The 16,699-nt window shown below is 42.6% G+C and overlaps 1 protein-coding gene across 3 annotated transcripts in view; it reads left to right on the forward strand.

Moving 5' to 3' along the window:
* Positions 1–16,699, forward strand: part of ARHGAP27 (Rho GTPase activating protein 27) — a 57,980-nt gene that overhangs the window by 40,352 nt on the left and 929 nt on the right. For 2 of the 3 annotated variants that reach the window (XM_061588877.1, XM_061588879.1), the window contains 10 exons: positions 4,117–4,184; positions 7,412–7,499; positions 8,524–8,628; positions 10,023–10,121; positions 11,419–11,524; positions 12,748–12,873; positions 13,143–13,241; positions 13,710–13,787; positions 14,965–15,099; positions 16,482–16,587. In XM_061588877.1, coding sequence (XP_061444861.1) covers positions 4,117–4,184; positions 7,412–7,499; positions 8,524–8,628; positions 10,023–10,121; positions 11,419–11,524; positions 12,748–12,873; positions 13,143–13,241; positions 13,710–13,787; positions 14,965–15,099; positions 16,482–16,587 — 1,010 coding nt within the window. Of the gene's footprint in view, positions 1–4,116; positions 4,185–7,411; positions 7,500–8,523; positions 8,629–10,022; positions 10,122–11,418; positions 11,525–12,747; positions 12,874–13,142; positions 13,242–13,709; positions 13,805–14,964; positions 15,100–16,481; positions 16,588–16,699 lie in introns of all 3 variants that reach the window. The other variant, XR_009758355.1, reaches the window with a different exon arrangement.

A 16,699-nucleotide genomic window follows, 5' to 3' on the forward strand; every position in this document is an offset into this window, starting at 1 on the left:
CCATAACTGTTAAAGCGGTAGTGCTTTAAATGTATGGTGCAGATGTGGCCTAAGGGCTCTTCCAGACTGTTGTTTTATTACAGGTGAATTCTGCAACATGTTCTTGACACAATAGTGCACTAGTAGGGGATTTATTCTGCTTTATTTGTTGTGTGATTCTTCCCCAATGAAACCACCTTATTGTTGTCCAGAGGAGCTATAGCAAGACAGAAGTGTGACAAAAATAAACCAGAACACTTTCGGTATAAAAAGTTACAGGATTTCAGCAGGAAGTCAAAGGATATGCACTGATTAGAAATAAGAACATAAGAACATAAGAAGAGCCTGCTGGATCAGGCCAGTGGCCCATCTAGTCCAGCATCCTGTTCTCACAGTGGCCAACCAGGTGCCTGGGGGAAGCCCGCAAGCAGGACCCGAGTGCAAGAACACTCTCCCCTCCTGAGGCTTCCGGCAACTGGTTTTCAGAAGCATGCTGCCTCTGACTAGGGTGGCAGAGCACAGCCATCACGGCTAGTAGCCATTGATAGCCTGTCCTCCATGAATTTGTCTAATCTTCTTTTAAAGCCACCCAAGCTGGTGGCCATTACTGCATCTTGTGGGAGCAAATTCCATAGTTTAACTGTGCGCTGAGTAAAGAAGTACTTCCTTGTGTCTGTCCTGAATCTTCCAACATTCAGCTTCTTTGAATGTCCACGAGTTCTAGTATTATGAGAGAGGGAGAAGAACTTTTCTCTATCCACTTTCTCAATGCCATGCATAATTTTATACACTTCTATCATGTCTCCTCTGACCCGCCTTTTCTCTAAACTAAAAAGCCCCAAATGCTGCAACCTTTCCTTGTAAGGGAGTCGCTCCATCCCCTTGATCATTCTGGTTGCCCTCTTCTGAACCTTTTCCAACTCTATAATATCCTTTTTGAGATGAGGCGACCAGAACTGTACACAGTATTCCAAATGCGGCCGCACCATAGATTTATACAACGGCATTATGATATCGGCTGTTTTATTTTCAATACCTTTCCTAATTATCGCTAGCATGGAATTTGCCTTTTTCACAGCTGCCGCACACTGGGTCGACATTTTCATCGTGCTGTCCACTACAACCCCGAGGTCTCTCTCCTGGTCGGTCACCGCCAGTTCAGACCCCATGAGCGTATATGTGAAATTCAGATTTTTTGCTCCAATATGCATAATTTTACACTTGTTTATATTGAATTGCATTTGCCATTTTTCTGCCCATTCACTCAGTTTGGAGAGGTCTTTTTGGAGCTCTTCGCAATCCCTTTTTGTTTTAACAACCCTGAACAATTTAGTGTCATCAGCAAACTTGGCCACTTCACTGCTCACTCCTAATTCTAGGTCATTAATGAACAAGTTGAAAAGTACAGGTCCCAATACCGATCCTTGAGGGACTCCACTTTCTACAGCCCTCCATTGGGAGAACTGTCCGTTTATTCCTACTCTCTGCTTTCTGCTTCTTAACCAATTTCTTATCCACAAGAGGACCTCTCCTCTTATTCCATGACTGCTAAGCTTCCTCAGAAGCCTTTGGTGAGGTACCTTGTCAAACGCTTTTTGAAAGTCTAAGTACACTATGTCCACTGGATCACCTCTATCTATATGCTTGTTGACACTCTCAAAGAATTCTAATAGGTTACTGAGACAGGACTTTCTCTTGCAGAAGCCATGCTGGCTGTGCTTCAGCAAGGCTTGTTCTTCTATGTGCTTAGTTAATCTAGCTTTAATCATACTTTCTACCAGTTTTCCAGGGACAGAAGTTAAGCTAACTGGCCTGTAATTTCCAGGATCCCCTCTGGATCCCTTTTTGAAGATTGGCGTTACATTTGCCACTTTCCAGTCCTCAGGCACGGAGGAGGACCTGAGGGACAAGTTACATATTTTAGTTAGCAGATCAGCAATTTCGCCTTTGAGTTCTTTGAGAACTCTCGGGTGGATGCCATCCGGGCCCGGTGATTTGTCAGTTTTTATATTGTCCATTAAGCTTAGAACTTCCTCTCTCGTTACCACTATTTGTCTCAGTTCCTCAGAATCCCTTCCTGAAAATGTTAGTTCAGGTTCAGGGATCTGCCCTATATCTTCCACTGTGAAGACAGATGCAAAGAATTCATTTAGCTTCTCTGCAATCTCCTTATCGTTCTTTAGTACACCTTTGACTCCCTTATCATCCAAGGGTCCAATTGTCTCCCTAGATGGTCTCCTGCTTTGAATGTATTTATAGAATTTTTTGTTGTTGGTTTTTTTGTTCTTAGCAATGTGCTCCTCAAATTCTTTTTTAGCATCCCTTATTGTCTTCTTGCATTTCTTTTGCCAGAGTTTGTGTTCTTTTTTATTTTCTTCATTCGGACAAGACTTCCATTTTTTGAAGGAAGACTTTTTGCCTCTAAGAGCTTCCTTGACTTTGCTCGTTAACCATGCTGGCATCTTCTTGGCCCTGGTGGTACCTTTTCTGATCTGCGGTATGCACTCCAGTTGAGCTTCTAATATAGTGTTTTTAAACAACTTCCAAGCATTTTCGAGTGATGTGACCCTCTGGACTTTGTTTTTCAGCTTTCTTTTTACCAATCCCCTCATTTTTGTGAAGTTTCCTCTTTTGAAGTCAAATGTGACCGTGTTGGATTTTCTTGGCAATTGGCCAGTTACATGTATGTTTAATTTAATAGCACTGTGGTCACTGCTCCCAATCGGTTCAACAACACTTACATCTTGCACCAGGTCCCGGTCCCCACTGAGGATTAAGTCCAGGGTTGCCGTCCCTCTGGTCGGTTCCATGACCAACTGGTCTAGTAAATGAAGGTTGTCCGCCCCAAAACCTTTGCAAATACAAACAGCATTGAAAGCAAGATTGTGTATGACTGCCCCATAGCATCTCAAGCACAAATAATCATAAATGTGCAATAAAAAAAGACATTGGGAGGGGCCCTAAGGAGCGTGGGATTCAGTCTAGTGGCTGACCCCTACTTTTATTATTTCTGTAGCCCCGATCAATGTACATGAGTAACAGAAGCAATTCACAGAGTAATAGAAGCAGAAGGCATGCCCCTGACACAAGGAGTTTCATTTTAGTATGACCCCTAAACGTAAGCTGCCGATCTGCTTCCGAGCCCAATTCAAAGTGCTGGTCTTAACCTTTAAAGCCTTACACGGCTTGGGCCCTCTCTATTTATCTGGTCGTATGTCTTTTTATGAACCCTCCCGACCCTTGAGGTCTTCTGTTGATCCTCCTCGTATGATCCCCCCAACTTCCCAAGCTCATCTGATGGGAACTAGATCTAGGGCCTTTTCTGTTATTGCCCCCAGGCTGTGGAATTCCTTACTGTTAGAAGTGCGGTTATCTCCTTCTCTTGTTGCATTCCGTCGCCAGGTTAAGACGTTCCTATTTCGCCAAGCATTTAATTTAAATGATGTTTAGGATGTCTTTTAATTATTGACAGGTCCTGCTGTGATTATGTTTATTTTTAAATTGTTTTTATTGTTCATTTTAACCTTTGTGTATGATTGTTCTTTGTTTGCCGCTCTGAGTCTTCGGAAATAGAGCGGGTTATAAATGCATTGGGGTGGGGCAGGGGAGGAGACAAGATAGTGAAGGAAGATGGAGCCAACAGTTAAACCAGAAGAATATACACAAATACGGTTACTTAGATGTGGGTTTCATTTCTGCAGTGGGTGAGGGCTAAAATGTTACGCAGCTTTCCCCAACCTGATGCCCTCTAGATCTTTTGGATTACAACTCCCATCAGACTCGGACAACACTAAAGATTCCAGAGCAAAGGAAAAGTTGGGAAACTAACATTTCAGAGTAATAATCTAAAAGTGGGCTGGTGAAGCTTAAGGGGACTCTTTTTACAACTGGCTTTGTGATGCAGATGTAAAGCCTGCATTGGCTAGGATGCTCATTTTCAGTACAAATACCCTTCCTGTGTTTTCCCTTTCACCTAAGAGTCATTCACTTAAGTAACATGATAAGAGACGCTCTTCAGAGACTTCCTCTAGCAGGAAGCTTGTATTAGGAATGGGAAAGTTTGGACAGATACTGTTGTTGGGTCTCCTCCAACCCCCAGGACAAGTTTAAACTACAGCCTTTTCCTCCCCCACTCAGTTAAAAACTCTTGAAAAGGCTGGGATGCTCTTTCGGACAAAGACTGCTGATAAAGGGAAACGCCTGAGGTAAGAATGACTTGTTTGTGTGTCTCCTTCTAATCTTGGGGGTCTGGCAGGATGGTATGGGATGAGGTAATATCTTGGGTATCCTGGCTGGATCCAAGCCATTTAAAAATCATCTCTTCTAAAGCAAAGATGTCCCCCATTAATTGAGAAGTTTTTTTTAAAAAAAGATTTTAATGCAAGTGCTTAAAAAATGGAGGCTTGTAGGTGCCATCTTGAAAGAGGCAGCCTTGTCTCTTTCACAGCATGGAGTGCTTCTTCAAAGGATCAAACTACATGCCTTTAAAAAAATGGGAATCGCTATCAAAACACATGTAACTCTTAATGTGGCTTCAACATCCTTGTAGCCCTTCTTGTTTTGCATTGGTGGGTGGTGCGCATCATGAGGGAGGCAGCGAGCTAGAATATTGGTTAAAAAACCTAATGTGGACTTAATGTGGTTTTCTACGTTTTTTACTTTCATCCTTTGTGTCAGGAGCATTGGTTATGAGCATTCTTGAACTGGGGACCTTCTGGGAGTCTTGTCCCCAGAGTCACTGCTCTTCCTTTCGGGGAAAAACAAATCTCCTGGACCCCAAGCAGCTTCACCAGTTGTTGCTTCCTCACTTTCTTACATGATTGGTCACTGCACTTTCTTACTTATAAGCTTCTCTCCCAGCCTGCCATAAACTCTCCTCCATGCTAGCTATTTTCAGGTATATTCAGGTATTACAGGGAATCCAGATGACTTCACTATTAGTTTCCTGTATTTTCCATGTTGTCGTGGAACCCCCAGCCAAGGGGCCAACTGCAGTTCTCAAGACCTCTCTAGTTGGCCCTCAGAACTCTCCTCCACTGCCCAAGCTACCACCCCTCTCTCCAGGCCTCACCAGTGCTACTTTATATCGCATTGAGTATTTTGGCCTGGATGGAATGTGTCCTTGAATTCTGATTATGCCTCTTGATGCTTACCTGGATGGAGTATAGAGAGGAGTGTATGAGTATGTGTAGAAACTAGCCTACTGTACCAAAGTAAAATTTACATTTGTTTCTTTGTCCACTTTTGCCTCTGGCCCTAGCCATCTCTATCGTGTGGCTCCTGGAAGGTTCCCCAGGTGGAATGTGGTCCTCAGTCTGAAAAAGTTCCCTGTCTCTCCTTTAAAGCCTGTCCTGTGGCCATTTTCCTGATTTTAATTGCAGTTGAAGTGCCAGCCTGTCTAGTGAGGACTGATGTGAGACAAAAGGAGAGGAAATCACCAGGTGCCCATAATACTATTTATATGGCCCCATGCCGTTTGAAGAAAACCTTCCCTGTAAAATGCAATACTCTTGTGCTCATTTTCAGAGGAGCGTTTGGTGTGCAAAGAGCACAATATTGTGTGTTACCAGCTATGTTACGGCGCCACTGAGGAACTTAAAAGAACAACAGATGGGGCCAAATAAACAGTATTTTGTGTGCATTGAGATTTCCTCCCCTTTTTGTTTTGGGATTGGTGCCTTCCTTTCTTTTCTGCAAAGCACTGTTTATTTATTTATTAAATTTATACCCTGCCTTATGGCCAAAAGGCCCTCAAGGTGGCTTACAAAAAAACACGAACATAATACATTAATAAAACATAATACATCAATAAAATAATACATTCTCAAAATTAAATAACAATTAACATTTGCAGTAACTAACCATAAAATAAGATGATTCCCACATCATAACATTATTGAATTAAGGCTGATTCTAAAATGCCTCCTCGGTTTCGGCTGCCCCATTCTTGAGCCACAAATGTGCATGGAGAAGATTTCAGTCATTTTCTCAAGGCATGGGAGAAATTTTAGAAATGTTAAGGAAGTAAGAAGCTTAGCGGGAAAAGATGGTGATGTCCCACTTTTTTTTTTATTAAAGCTTCTTTCTTCAATTTACACTTTGCTGAAACATGGCATGTTATATTGGCCCAGTTCTGCTGCAGCTCCACTTCTGTGAAATAAGCCTAGGCTTGGCTTGGTGAGTCATCTGAACTTGGGCTCGTGGTTTGTCTAGCTCCAGATAAACCATTAGCTGTAACCAAGGTTTGTTCTTGGCTTACCACTCATGGTTTGTCTGGAGTGAGACAAACCATGAGTCTGGGTTTAGATGACATACCAAGCCAAACCAACAGCAGCACAAGCAGTAGTAGGACCTGAAGAGGAACAAAGTGTCTACAGTCTCTTCTCCAGGAGCCTGCACATTCATTAAGCCATGATTTGGCTTAGCATTACATACGAATCATGTTGTAATGACATTCTAGAGGCATTGGGGTGGGGCAGAAAGATGATGACCACTACTGATCAACAATCATTAGAGCTTTGTCTTCATTTGTGGTGGTGGCAGAGCAAGAAGAGTTGAGAAAGAAGCAGTTTTAGGAAGGGGGGGAAAGTGCAGATAACCCCCCCCCAAAGCAAATAAGAGCTAATTTCCACAATGTTAGTAGCCAGGAAAAGCAGGAGCTGCTTTAAACCCATCCAAAGAGAGAGTTCTTTGCTGATTTAAAATTGCCATCCTTAGAATATTTTTTTTAAAGAACTGGATGGATGTGACTTCTGAGTAAACAGAGTTGGGATTTTATTGCAGAATTGTTCTTGGATGAATAAATAGCACTGTATTTAATGCTGCACAAAAGTGGTGTTTTCATTCTGTCTCCAGCTGATTGCAGAAAGGCCCTAGTGTGGAAAGGACTTTTTTCTGTGTGCCCTTGAAGCTCAGCATTTTGTCATCTTCCCACATCTCTCCCTGGCCTTGCTTGTGCTCTCTGTCTCCTGCTCCTCCTCCTGAGCCCTTCTGCCTCCTCCTTTCTGCCTTGCTTGGACTGCTTCCTTGGAACTGACCTCATTTTGGCTTCCTGGTTATGTCTCCGTCTCATCCCTCAACTAAATCCCATGGCCTGGCTCCCTCCGTTGAGAAGTTCCACCAGGTAGTACTTTTGTGCCTTGCTTCCTCATCATCAGAGGCCCTGATCCTGCAGAGCGGCGCATCACATGAGACCTTGATATTGAAATAATTGTGGGAGAGAAATGCATGTGTGAACTCTCCCTAACACCAAATTTGTGGCTGAGAAACGGTGATGAGGGGGAAAGGAAATTGGGATAACTAAAGTTGGGCTGGGGGCAGCAAGATACTTTTCCTTGAGTCAGGCAGCATCCCCCTCCCAATTTCATACCACTTGGTTAGCACTGCTCTCTAAATGAGGTGTCCCTTTTCTTCTTCCTTTGTCTCCTGTTAGGAAGAATTGGAGCTCTTCATGGACAGTCTTGGAAGGTGGTGTCTTGACATTTTTCAAGGACTCAAAGCATTCAGCTTCTGGCAGTGTGGTAAGTCCTCAGCCTTGGCTTGCTGCCTGAGCTGAAGGGCAGACCAGGTGATATTCTAAGGGTGCAAAGGGTGGTGGATAAAATCCAAATTCACAAGGGCCCAGGATAACCTAAAGAAGCATCTTCTCCCTTGTAAGGCTGCCTGCTCCTTGATATGCTGTCTTTCACATCCCACTATCATCAGCTGGGATGTGGGAGAGGACATTCTTGGTGGCCACACCCAGACTTTGGAATTGCCTCCCTAGGGAAGCTAATTTCACCCTGTTTTTGGCCTTTATCATCATATGAAAACAAAAAAATTATCTTCCAAGCATTTGGCCTGCCAAGTGATTAGTAATGTCAAATCCTTGACTGATCGGCTTCTGATATTGATCCTGCCCTCTTGTGTCTCTTGTATTGTCTGTTTTGGTTGTGTTGTTTTTAACTGTACTGCCTTGGGCATTTTTGACAGGAAGTTGGGCTAAACAGATTTTTAATATATTCTCCCCCCCCCCATGGGTGCCTGTGCTGTGGACTCTTTTATAAAATCTATTCTGTATGGTCTTTAAGGCAACATCTGCCTTTTAGAATCAGAAAAGTTCACAGTTTTCATGATACTAAGTTTTGGTTCGTTCTCATATATAAAAATAGCTGATCACTGGGGAAACTTGTGCATGTCTAAGTCTTAATGTTGATATTAGCACAGAATTTGAACATGTAGGAATGTCAAATGTAACCAGCCATGGGAATGGAACAGATGGTAATTTTTACCTTAATTTCTCTGCAGTACAGTGGCAGCTGGTGGCTTCATGTCAGTGGGGCAGTGGAATCCACTCGGGGCTTTAGTCTGAACCTTCAAGGAGCTGTCCAAGGTAAGGACCTTGGACAGCTCCTTGAAAGTTCAGACTAAGCCACCAGCCGCCATTGCTACAGGATGTAATTTGACGGGTAAGTGGGAGGGTTTCTTGTTGCTCTGCAGTTGAGAGCAGTCATAAAATGTGGATTTCCATGTTGCTTCTGTTTCCTTCCTCCCCTTCACCCTCAGAAACATCCGTCTGTGTTGAATAGCCCAGAGTACACTGTGGATCTTCGTGGAGCAACACTTTCTTGGGCCACCAAAGACAAGTCAAGCAAGAAGAATGTCTTGGAGGTAAAGGATGGTCACCATCTCTAGTGAAGGCATGCTTCTGTATCCATAGCAACTGGTGATGCCAAAGTGCATTGAGAAGAAAGCAACACAGATATGTGCTGTTCACTAGGCCATCTCAGTTACATGTACCTGGATTAGAAAGGATTGCTCTTTCTGCAAACATCAGTTCAGGAAGCTTATCTTCACTGTCTTGGAGAAAAGGGGATGTGTTTTTTAAACAGAGACTTCATAGGCAGCCTAATGCTGAATGGTACAAATATGTTTGTATGTAATTCTTGGCTGCAAAGCCACAATGGTCCCCCTTACAAGCATCCTCCTTGTAGACTTCTTTTTAAAAGTGAATCCTGTCATTTCCTAAACATGGATGACTTTTTAAAAATGAAAGTTGGAGTGCAATGTAACTTCCACTATGTCAGTCACAAAAGTATACAAATTTGTATCAGAAGTCTGCATTTGTATTTTGCAACCTAATTCCAGGTGATGGATGGCGAAGGAACCTGTGCAGTCTTTTCCCTGCCTGTATGTTTCCAGCAGGCCTATTGAAGCATTGAAGACAAACCCTACATAAAGAAAACAAATCTCACACTGTATTAAGTTTCAGTGGCTCCACTACACGCTAAGCACTAGAGCACTGTTTTTTCATGATCAGCTGGGAAATTGAATTAAAGTGGAGGTTCCATTTGAGCACCTAATATGGCACAATGCGCTCCAGCAGTATCCTTTCCCACAGCCAGTATCTTCTATAATAGGAATTATAGAATAGCAGGGTTGGAAGAGGCATAGAAGGTCATCGAGTCCAACGCCCTGCTCAACGCAGGAATCCACATTAAAGCATACCCGACAGGTGACTGTCCAGCTGCATCTAGTGTTGGAGGAATGGTTACCCTGCAGCACGTGGGCTGTACCCAGCCCTGCAAAGGTTTTTATGTGGTCCCTGAGACTCCCCCAAATTTATTTAAAACAAAAATTAACATTTTAAATAGTTTTTAAAAAGTGACTGTCCTATAGGCTGAGTGATGTGATGCCATGATATCTCACAAGCCCCTCAGATTTGTTCATTATTATTATTATTATTATTATTATTAAAATTAATTACTGATTGCTCCCGTGGATCTCCCACTGCAATGCCAAAAGGGTTATTGTGGTTCCCCAACCCCCCCCAACCCCGTTTGTCCATTTTATGGTAGGATTGCTGGGCTAGAGTGTAAGCTTTGCAGTTTGCCTTTGAGATCCGCCACTTGGCACTATTAGGAATTTTTAAGTACAGGATTGGTCTGGGCTTCATTAGAATTTTTTGAGAATTGTACTGAATCTGGGGCATTTTTTGGAGTTCTTGGGTTTGTGAGAAGGACCTTCTATCTGGATGTCGGAATCATACGGTTGTTCTCTTCTAGCTGAAGACATGGGAAGGATCTGAGTACCTGATCCAGCATGATTCAGAGAGCATTATCAGCACATGGCAGAAGGCAATTGCAGACAGCATCAGTAAACTGGTGAGAGTGGGGCTGGTCTCATGTTTTTATTAAGAGGAGACCCCAGTTGGGTCTCCTGTCAGCTGATTTGAGGGCAGACGTAGCTTAAGGAGAAAACAAGGACTTCTGGTAGAAGAGAAGCATGGGCTTTGCAGGGCAGGTGGGGCAATATGTGTCAAAGGGGAAAAACAAATGTTGTACCCTGCCTGGGGTTTGTGCATCAAATGTAAACAGCACAGGCCCTAGCATGATGCTGAGGTGCATTGCCTAAGGCAGCCCAATCACGGGCACCATAAAATGCTGTCTTGTATGTTTTTTGTGATATGCTTTCCACATAGTCATCTGAAAAAAATGAATTACAAATTTGAAACTGCTCAGTTTGTCTTGCATTTTATCCATTTGTTGTGTTACTAATTAATTTTGTGAAACACATTTTTAGAAAATGAAACTGTATAGCAGTGGAAAACTTTCCATTGCAGAAACATTTCCTACCCACATTGCTAATTAAAGGGTATTAATTAATTAGTTTACCATTTTATTTTATTTTTTGCTATTGATGTTTTCAGGGTGCCAAAATGTCATGGACTAATCCAGAACATGAATTATGCAAGACAGGGACAAATTTCTTACTGTTCATACCTTTAAACAGCTTCTGTGTTATCACAAATCTTGCCCTTTGAGTTTTGTGTAATTATTATTTTTATTAGTGTGTGGGTTGGGGATGGACAGATTAGTCTATTTCTGATTTATTCATTATTTTATTTATTATTTTGTTTATATCCCACCCTTCCTCCCAGCAGGAGTCCAGGGCAGCAACTCTTTTCCTTCATCTTTCTGCATCGTTCTGCAGTTGCTTTTTTTTTTTTTAAATGCATTTTTGGTACACATTTTAAACATAAAACATGCATTTTTGTGCATGTTTTATCTTAAAATATTCATTTTTGTATGATTTTGAATTTTATTTTGAGCTGAGCATTCAGAGAAGAGTGAAAACTGGTGGATAACTGTTCCTAATTGCATATTAGTCTTGGAGCTGCAAATCGGGTTGGTTCACTTAGAAATGTGTACCAAACTAAATCTTTTAAGATCCCTACTTTGGGTATTTGTTTGGGTATATGTGTGTATTCAAAGATCTTTACAATCTCTTTCTTGTTTCGGTTTTCACAAAAGTTTACTGAGGGAGCCCACGATTTACAATTGGGAGAGTTTTTATTTTGCTAACCAGACAAATGAGAGGAAATGGCCAGTCACATGTAGCCTGTTCTTCTCGGAAGCACCATGGCTGGTGTGACAAAGGTGTCTTTTGTATTTGTCTCAGCCTATAGACTTCCCTCTGGAAGACCGTGAGGAAAATTCAGCAGATTTGAAATCCAAGGAGCAGCTAGGAAGCAGCCGAGAGAAAGAGGGTGAGAAGAAGAGTCCAGGTCAGTGTTAATATCCAGGGTAAATGTGACATTGAATGATTGGTTTGAAGTTGAACTCAAAAATGTATTTTTAAATTGCATTTTGCTTGGCAAAAAGTTCAGACTTATTCTGATCATTTGTGGACAAATATAAGCTTATTTATTATTCATTTATATCATACCTTTCCTCCAAGCAGTTCAAGGCTGCTTCCTCCCTCTCCTCTATTTATCCTCACAACAAGTAAAAATAACCCATTTTCCATCCACACAGTCACTGCTGCGTGGAAGCTTGCTTTTGCATTTCTTTTAGGGGACAGTTTTGTCGTGTATGATGACGATTTGGTTTGTGGTCTCGGTCACACCACATTACTGTTATTTGCTCTTCACCAGAGCACGACCTAGCCATTTTGTTTCTAGCAATCCAAAGGATACAAATGTGCCTATTTCCACTCACTACTGCATGCTGAAGACACTTTGGAATGTCAAGAACCCAATTCCAAGTTGCTATTCTCTCAATACATGTGTGGGGATTACCTTGGGGACTATAATCACAGTCCATTATTATTGTTATTATTATTATTATGAGGCCTTCCACAAACATCTTTTTCTAAATTTTAATGTAGCTAAACATCAGTCTTGTGCAAGACCTCTGTACTCTTTTCTTTTTTTAAGAAAAAAACAGTTGGAAGTAGATGTTGTGCCTTGCTCCCCCAACCCCCCCCAAGCCTCCATTGTTTGCACAGACATGATTTCGGGGGTGGGGGTGATTTCAAGGTGTGAGCACACAAGAACATAAATACCTGTCCGCATACCCAGAATGGGAAAATGGTAGCAGAGGGCAGGAGGCTAGTTATTGAGTAGAGGGACCAGAACACACAGCATGGAAATGTTCCATCAAGGATTTCCCACTAGTGGAGACAGAAAACTGCATATCTATGACAAGCATAAGACTTAACCTCGCGTATCAGCCACGTACATGGAAAAATCAGATGTGATTGATCCGTTTGTGAAACAGCACCCACATCTCAAAGCACTGTTTATCTTTAAAGACCTTTTCACCCATAGAAGCACTTCCTGCGTCGCTTGTGTGCTATTTGCATAGATGTCTGAATGTTATTTAAAACAGGGGAGGGCCATTTCTTCTTTGAAACATGTAGGCAGGTTCAGCCTTCAGCAGAACTTTACAGCGGTGCCCCCTCTCCTCTATACTAAAATGCCACATTCCATCCCCCCTCCCCCTGCAGCCTCCTGGCACTCCTCCAGCTCTCTCAACTCAGACAGCGATTCCAGCAAAGTCCGCAACAAACTCCGGAAGCTTCTGCAGAGGCGGCCAACTCTCCAGTCCCTGCGGGAGCGAGGCTATATCAAAGGTATGTTGCTGGAAGATAATGGGCCCAAGCTCTTTTGAAAAATTGTATTGGGACTGGGAGAGCTGACCTTCCAGCAGCCTGGTTCATTTCTTGGAGGTTTTACCCTTTGTGTTAGCTGTGTAATTGTATCTAGTTTAAGACTTTAATGTGTTTATAGCTTTCTTACTTGCCACAAGTTTCCAGGATGGCAATGAGGTATAAATAGGAGGATATTTTAGAGTATGGATCTAGCCTGATTTCATGTGGATTTGTTTGCTTGTTTAATCCAGATCAGGTGTTTGGATGCCATCTCCAAGTTCTGTGCGACCGTGAGAAGAGCACTGTACCTCAGTTTGTGAGGCAGTGCATCTCCACTGTGGAGAAGAGAGGTACATTAACTCTTTCCCTCAGATACACTGAAATTCTTCCGCCCAGGCAATTTGCATTCCCAATTTTGTGGCTTGTACGCCTTTATGCAACTTAAGCAAGACTTGCATGATTTCTTCTATATTGTGTCAATAATCCTCTGGTTTTGCAAGTCTGGTTTTGGGAAGTTTTGAGTTCTTCTCTAACTTTGTGGCTGTCCAGATAAGTTTCAAACCATGTGGGCCTGGTGAGATCTCAGAAAGTTGCTGAGCAGGATTTCCAGAGGTGCTTTAATCTTTGTTAACTCCTTGCCACTTCCTACTGAAGCAAAATATATTACACAAAGAAATATAGATAGATATCTGTGCAAATATCTTTAAGTTTGTATGATGTATTTTCAGGCTCCGAATTTGTTTAGCATATAGTGTTTGTGGCAATACCTTTGCTCTTGTGAGCTTATAGATAAAGAGCTGTCATTTCTTCTCCCCCAGGCTTGGATATTGATGGACTCTACCGGATAAGTGGGAATCTGGCTACGATACAGAAACTGCGCTACAAGGTCGATCGTGGTAAGAGATTGCCTGATGTATGTATTCCAGTTACTATCCTGTGGCTATCCCTCACGTGTACTGTGCTGAGATCTTGAGGGAACGCTTCTTCTAACTGGGTTGTTGACATTTGGACATTCCTTCAGCATGTGGCAACTGGTGGAAATAGGCATGCTGGAATTTTTTGGGCCTCCAGAAACCAAATAGCTAGGTTGTGTTCAGGTGAGGAGCAAACAGAAGTAGAGGTGTGGTGATAGAGACCACCCACTGAAATGTCACCACATACATGATGCTCCCCCAAATGTGCTAATGAACTTCTTCTGACTGTAGGTGTATAATGGATATTTTTTACTTAGCAAATTTTCTGCATTAAGGGAAAATCTGGAGGGGAGGGGTCATGGCTCAGTGGTAGAGCACCTGCTTTGCATGAAGAAGGTAATTTTAATAACCATCATCTCCAGGTAGGGCTGTTTGAGACCTCTGCCTGAAACCCTGGAAAGCTGCTGCCGGTCAGTGTAGACAACACTGAGCTAGATGGACCAATGGTCTGACTCAGTATAAGGGAGCTTCCTGCACCCATTTCCCAGACTGTGATGTGAAAACCCAGTTAAATTAGTTTCTTACTTGGTAGGGATGAGTGACTCTGTCAACTTTTTTTCTTGCAGCTTCTGAAAATCTAAATTCAGTTTGCTACATTTCTGTATCAGTTTGTGATTATTATTTTTAAAAGGTCCTCATGGAAACTCATCGGCATTTTAGTGCACTTTTCTCCAATATATACATTTTTGTATGAATTTTTGCCTATATATATACGTTGTATGTTTTTTACAAATATATGCATTTTTATGCACACTTTCTTCTAATATACACAGTTTTGTACTTTTTTTCAGTTTTGTACTTTTTTTGTTGGAGACCTACATTGCAAAATTCAGAAAAGTGTGAATTTCAATGGATAGCTCTGTAGGTTCACTTATTGTTTCAGGAATTGTGAATTCGATAGCTTCACACTGTTTGAACAGGAGCTGCATTCTCATATTTTATGTTGATGTCAAAGTCCATTATGGTACTGCAGTCAGGTCCAAAGATTGTGAAGAGAGATCAGGTGGGGCTTCCCTTACCGCAGTTGTATAGGCTTATTATTCAGTGCCCTAGGACATTGGGTAGAGTTGTTTCATCTGATGTCTCATCACTTTTGCAGATGAGCGCTTGGACCTTGATGACGGCCGTTGGGATGATGTTCATGTCATCACTGGGGCACTCAAGCTCTTCTTCCGCGAGTTGCCTGAGCCACTGTTCCCCTTCAGCCATTTTGACAAATTCATTGCAGCCATTAGTAAGAGACATTGCTTCTGTCTGGAGGGTGGGGAAAGGTTTTAGAGTTGAATGGAGTGCAAGCATCAAACACTTGGCATTTTGGGCTGGAGTATCCTTAAAGGTATATCTGTGGGCTGTGTGCATACTCAGTGCTTTCAGAATGACAGAGGAAGAAATACTGCAGGAAGAGAACTCAAATTTATGACTTGTGCTTCTTTTTAAAGGTCTGTTTTTATCAGAGTTTTGATGGAGGGTCATATTCAAAGCCAAGCAATGTGATACATTAGCTAAGAATCTGTGCCCTTAAGTGCAGCATGTTTTTACAGAAATTGACGGTGCAAGAGGGCCTGATCCAGATCAGGACCCCAGTGTGGAGAGCAGGGGCTTTATCTCTTTACTTCCTGCTATGGTCCCAGACTGGGGAGCCTATATCTGCAATTCACATATGAAAAAAGTTCTCACTGAAGTGAATGTATTCTTTTCATTGCAGTCTGTAGGCTGGGGGGACTGATCTGGATTGGGATGACAATTGGAGATAAAGGGTTAAAGCCACCCTACCCTCCATGCTAGGGTCTTGATTCCACATACACCCCATGGAAATGTGTGTTTAAAAAACAGACATAGTAATGTATCATTAGTTTGGACCTTGGAATCCTGCTTTGGACCCCACAGCATCACCTGATGCCCCAACCCCTGCTCCCCAAACTTAACGGCCTAGACTTAAAACATGAATTGTTACTGCCTTTCCTAGAAATCAGAGAAGACAGCACATCTGGTGCTTATCTAACTACTATGGTAAATTCATGCTTGTTGCTGAAAAACAGCAGCTGTGTGCTTTGTCCCCGTCTCCCCCGCTGCTGGCCCTTTGTAACATCTGGCACGGCATCACATGTGCACACATACTCCTGCTCCACATTTTGATTGCTGCAGGGTGGCGAGGAAATGCATGACATGGCAGTATGTTGTCAGGCATTTCCCATACTAGACATGGTAATGAAAGGAGGGGGAACTAGACACACTGCTATTTCTGTTTTGCTTCGGGTTTTGTTTGCTTTGAGCAGCAAAAAGTAATATCTAGACTGAGCTTGAGAGGCACACACACCAAAACCTGGGATGTGTGTATCCTACAGCAACTGGGACAATGAAGTTTTCACATGTGTACACGTCTGCTGCCGTCTTGTTACTCAGGTCCAGTGATCACTTGTGCTTTGCCTCCTATCCTGCAACCACTTTCCCTTTCTCTGAAAGGTTGAAGTTACCTTTCCTGTATTCCTTGCGGTGGCCCCAGCTGTTGAAGTAGGAGGGAGCAGTAGAGCATCAGCAGCACAGGCTTCTACATGATTTATATCTTTAGAAAATAAATGCGATGACTGGGATCTCTTCCTCTTTTTGGGATTGCAGAAATTACAGAGCCCTCAAGGCGAAGCCACCGCTTACGGGAGCTGGTGAATTCTCTACCTCCTGCTAACCACAATACCATGAGGGTACTTTTCCAGCATCTCTGCAGGTGAGGAGCTGCATCTCCCAGGGTTCTGAGCTGGAATGGGGTGTGGAGCGCTAAGTCTGCAGCACTGCCCCTTATGTATTCCCCCCACCCAAGCCATGCTCAATCGTCGCTT

Source organism: Rhineura floridana, chromosome 11 (genome assembly GCF_030035675.1).
Source record: "Rhineura floridana isolate rRhiFlo1 chromosome 11, rRhiFlo1.hap2, whole genome shotgun sequence".
NCBI classification, from domain to species: Eukaryota; Metazoa; Chordata; class Lepidosauria; order Squamata; family Rhineuridae; genus Rhineura; species Rhineura floridana.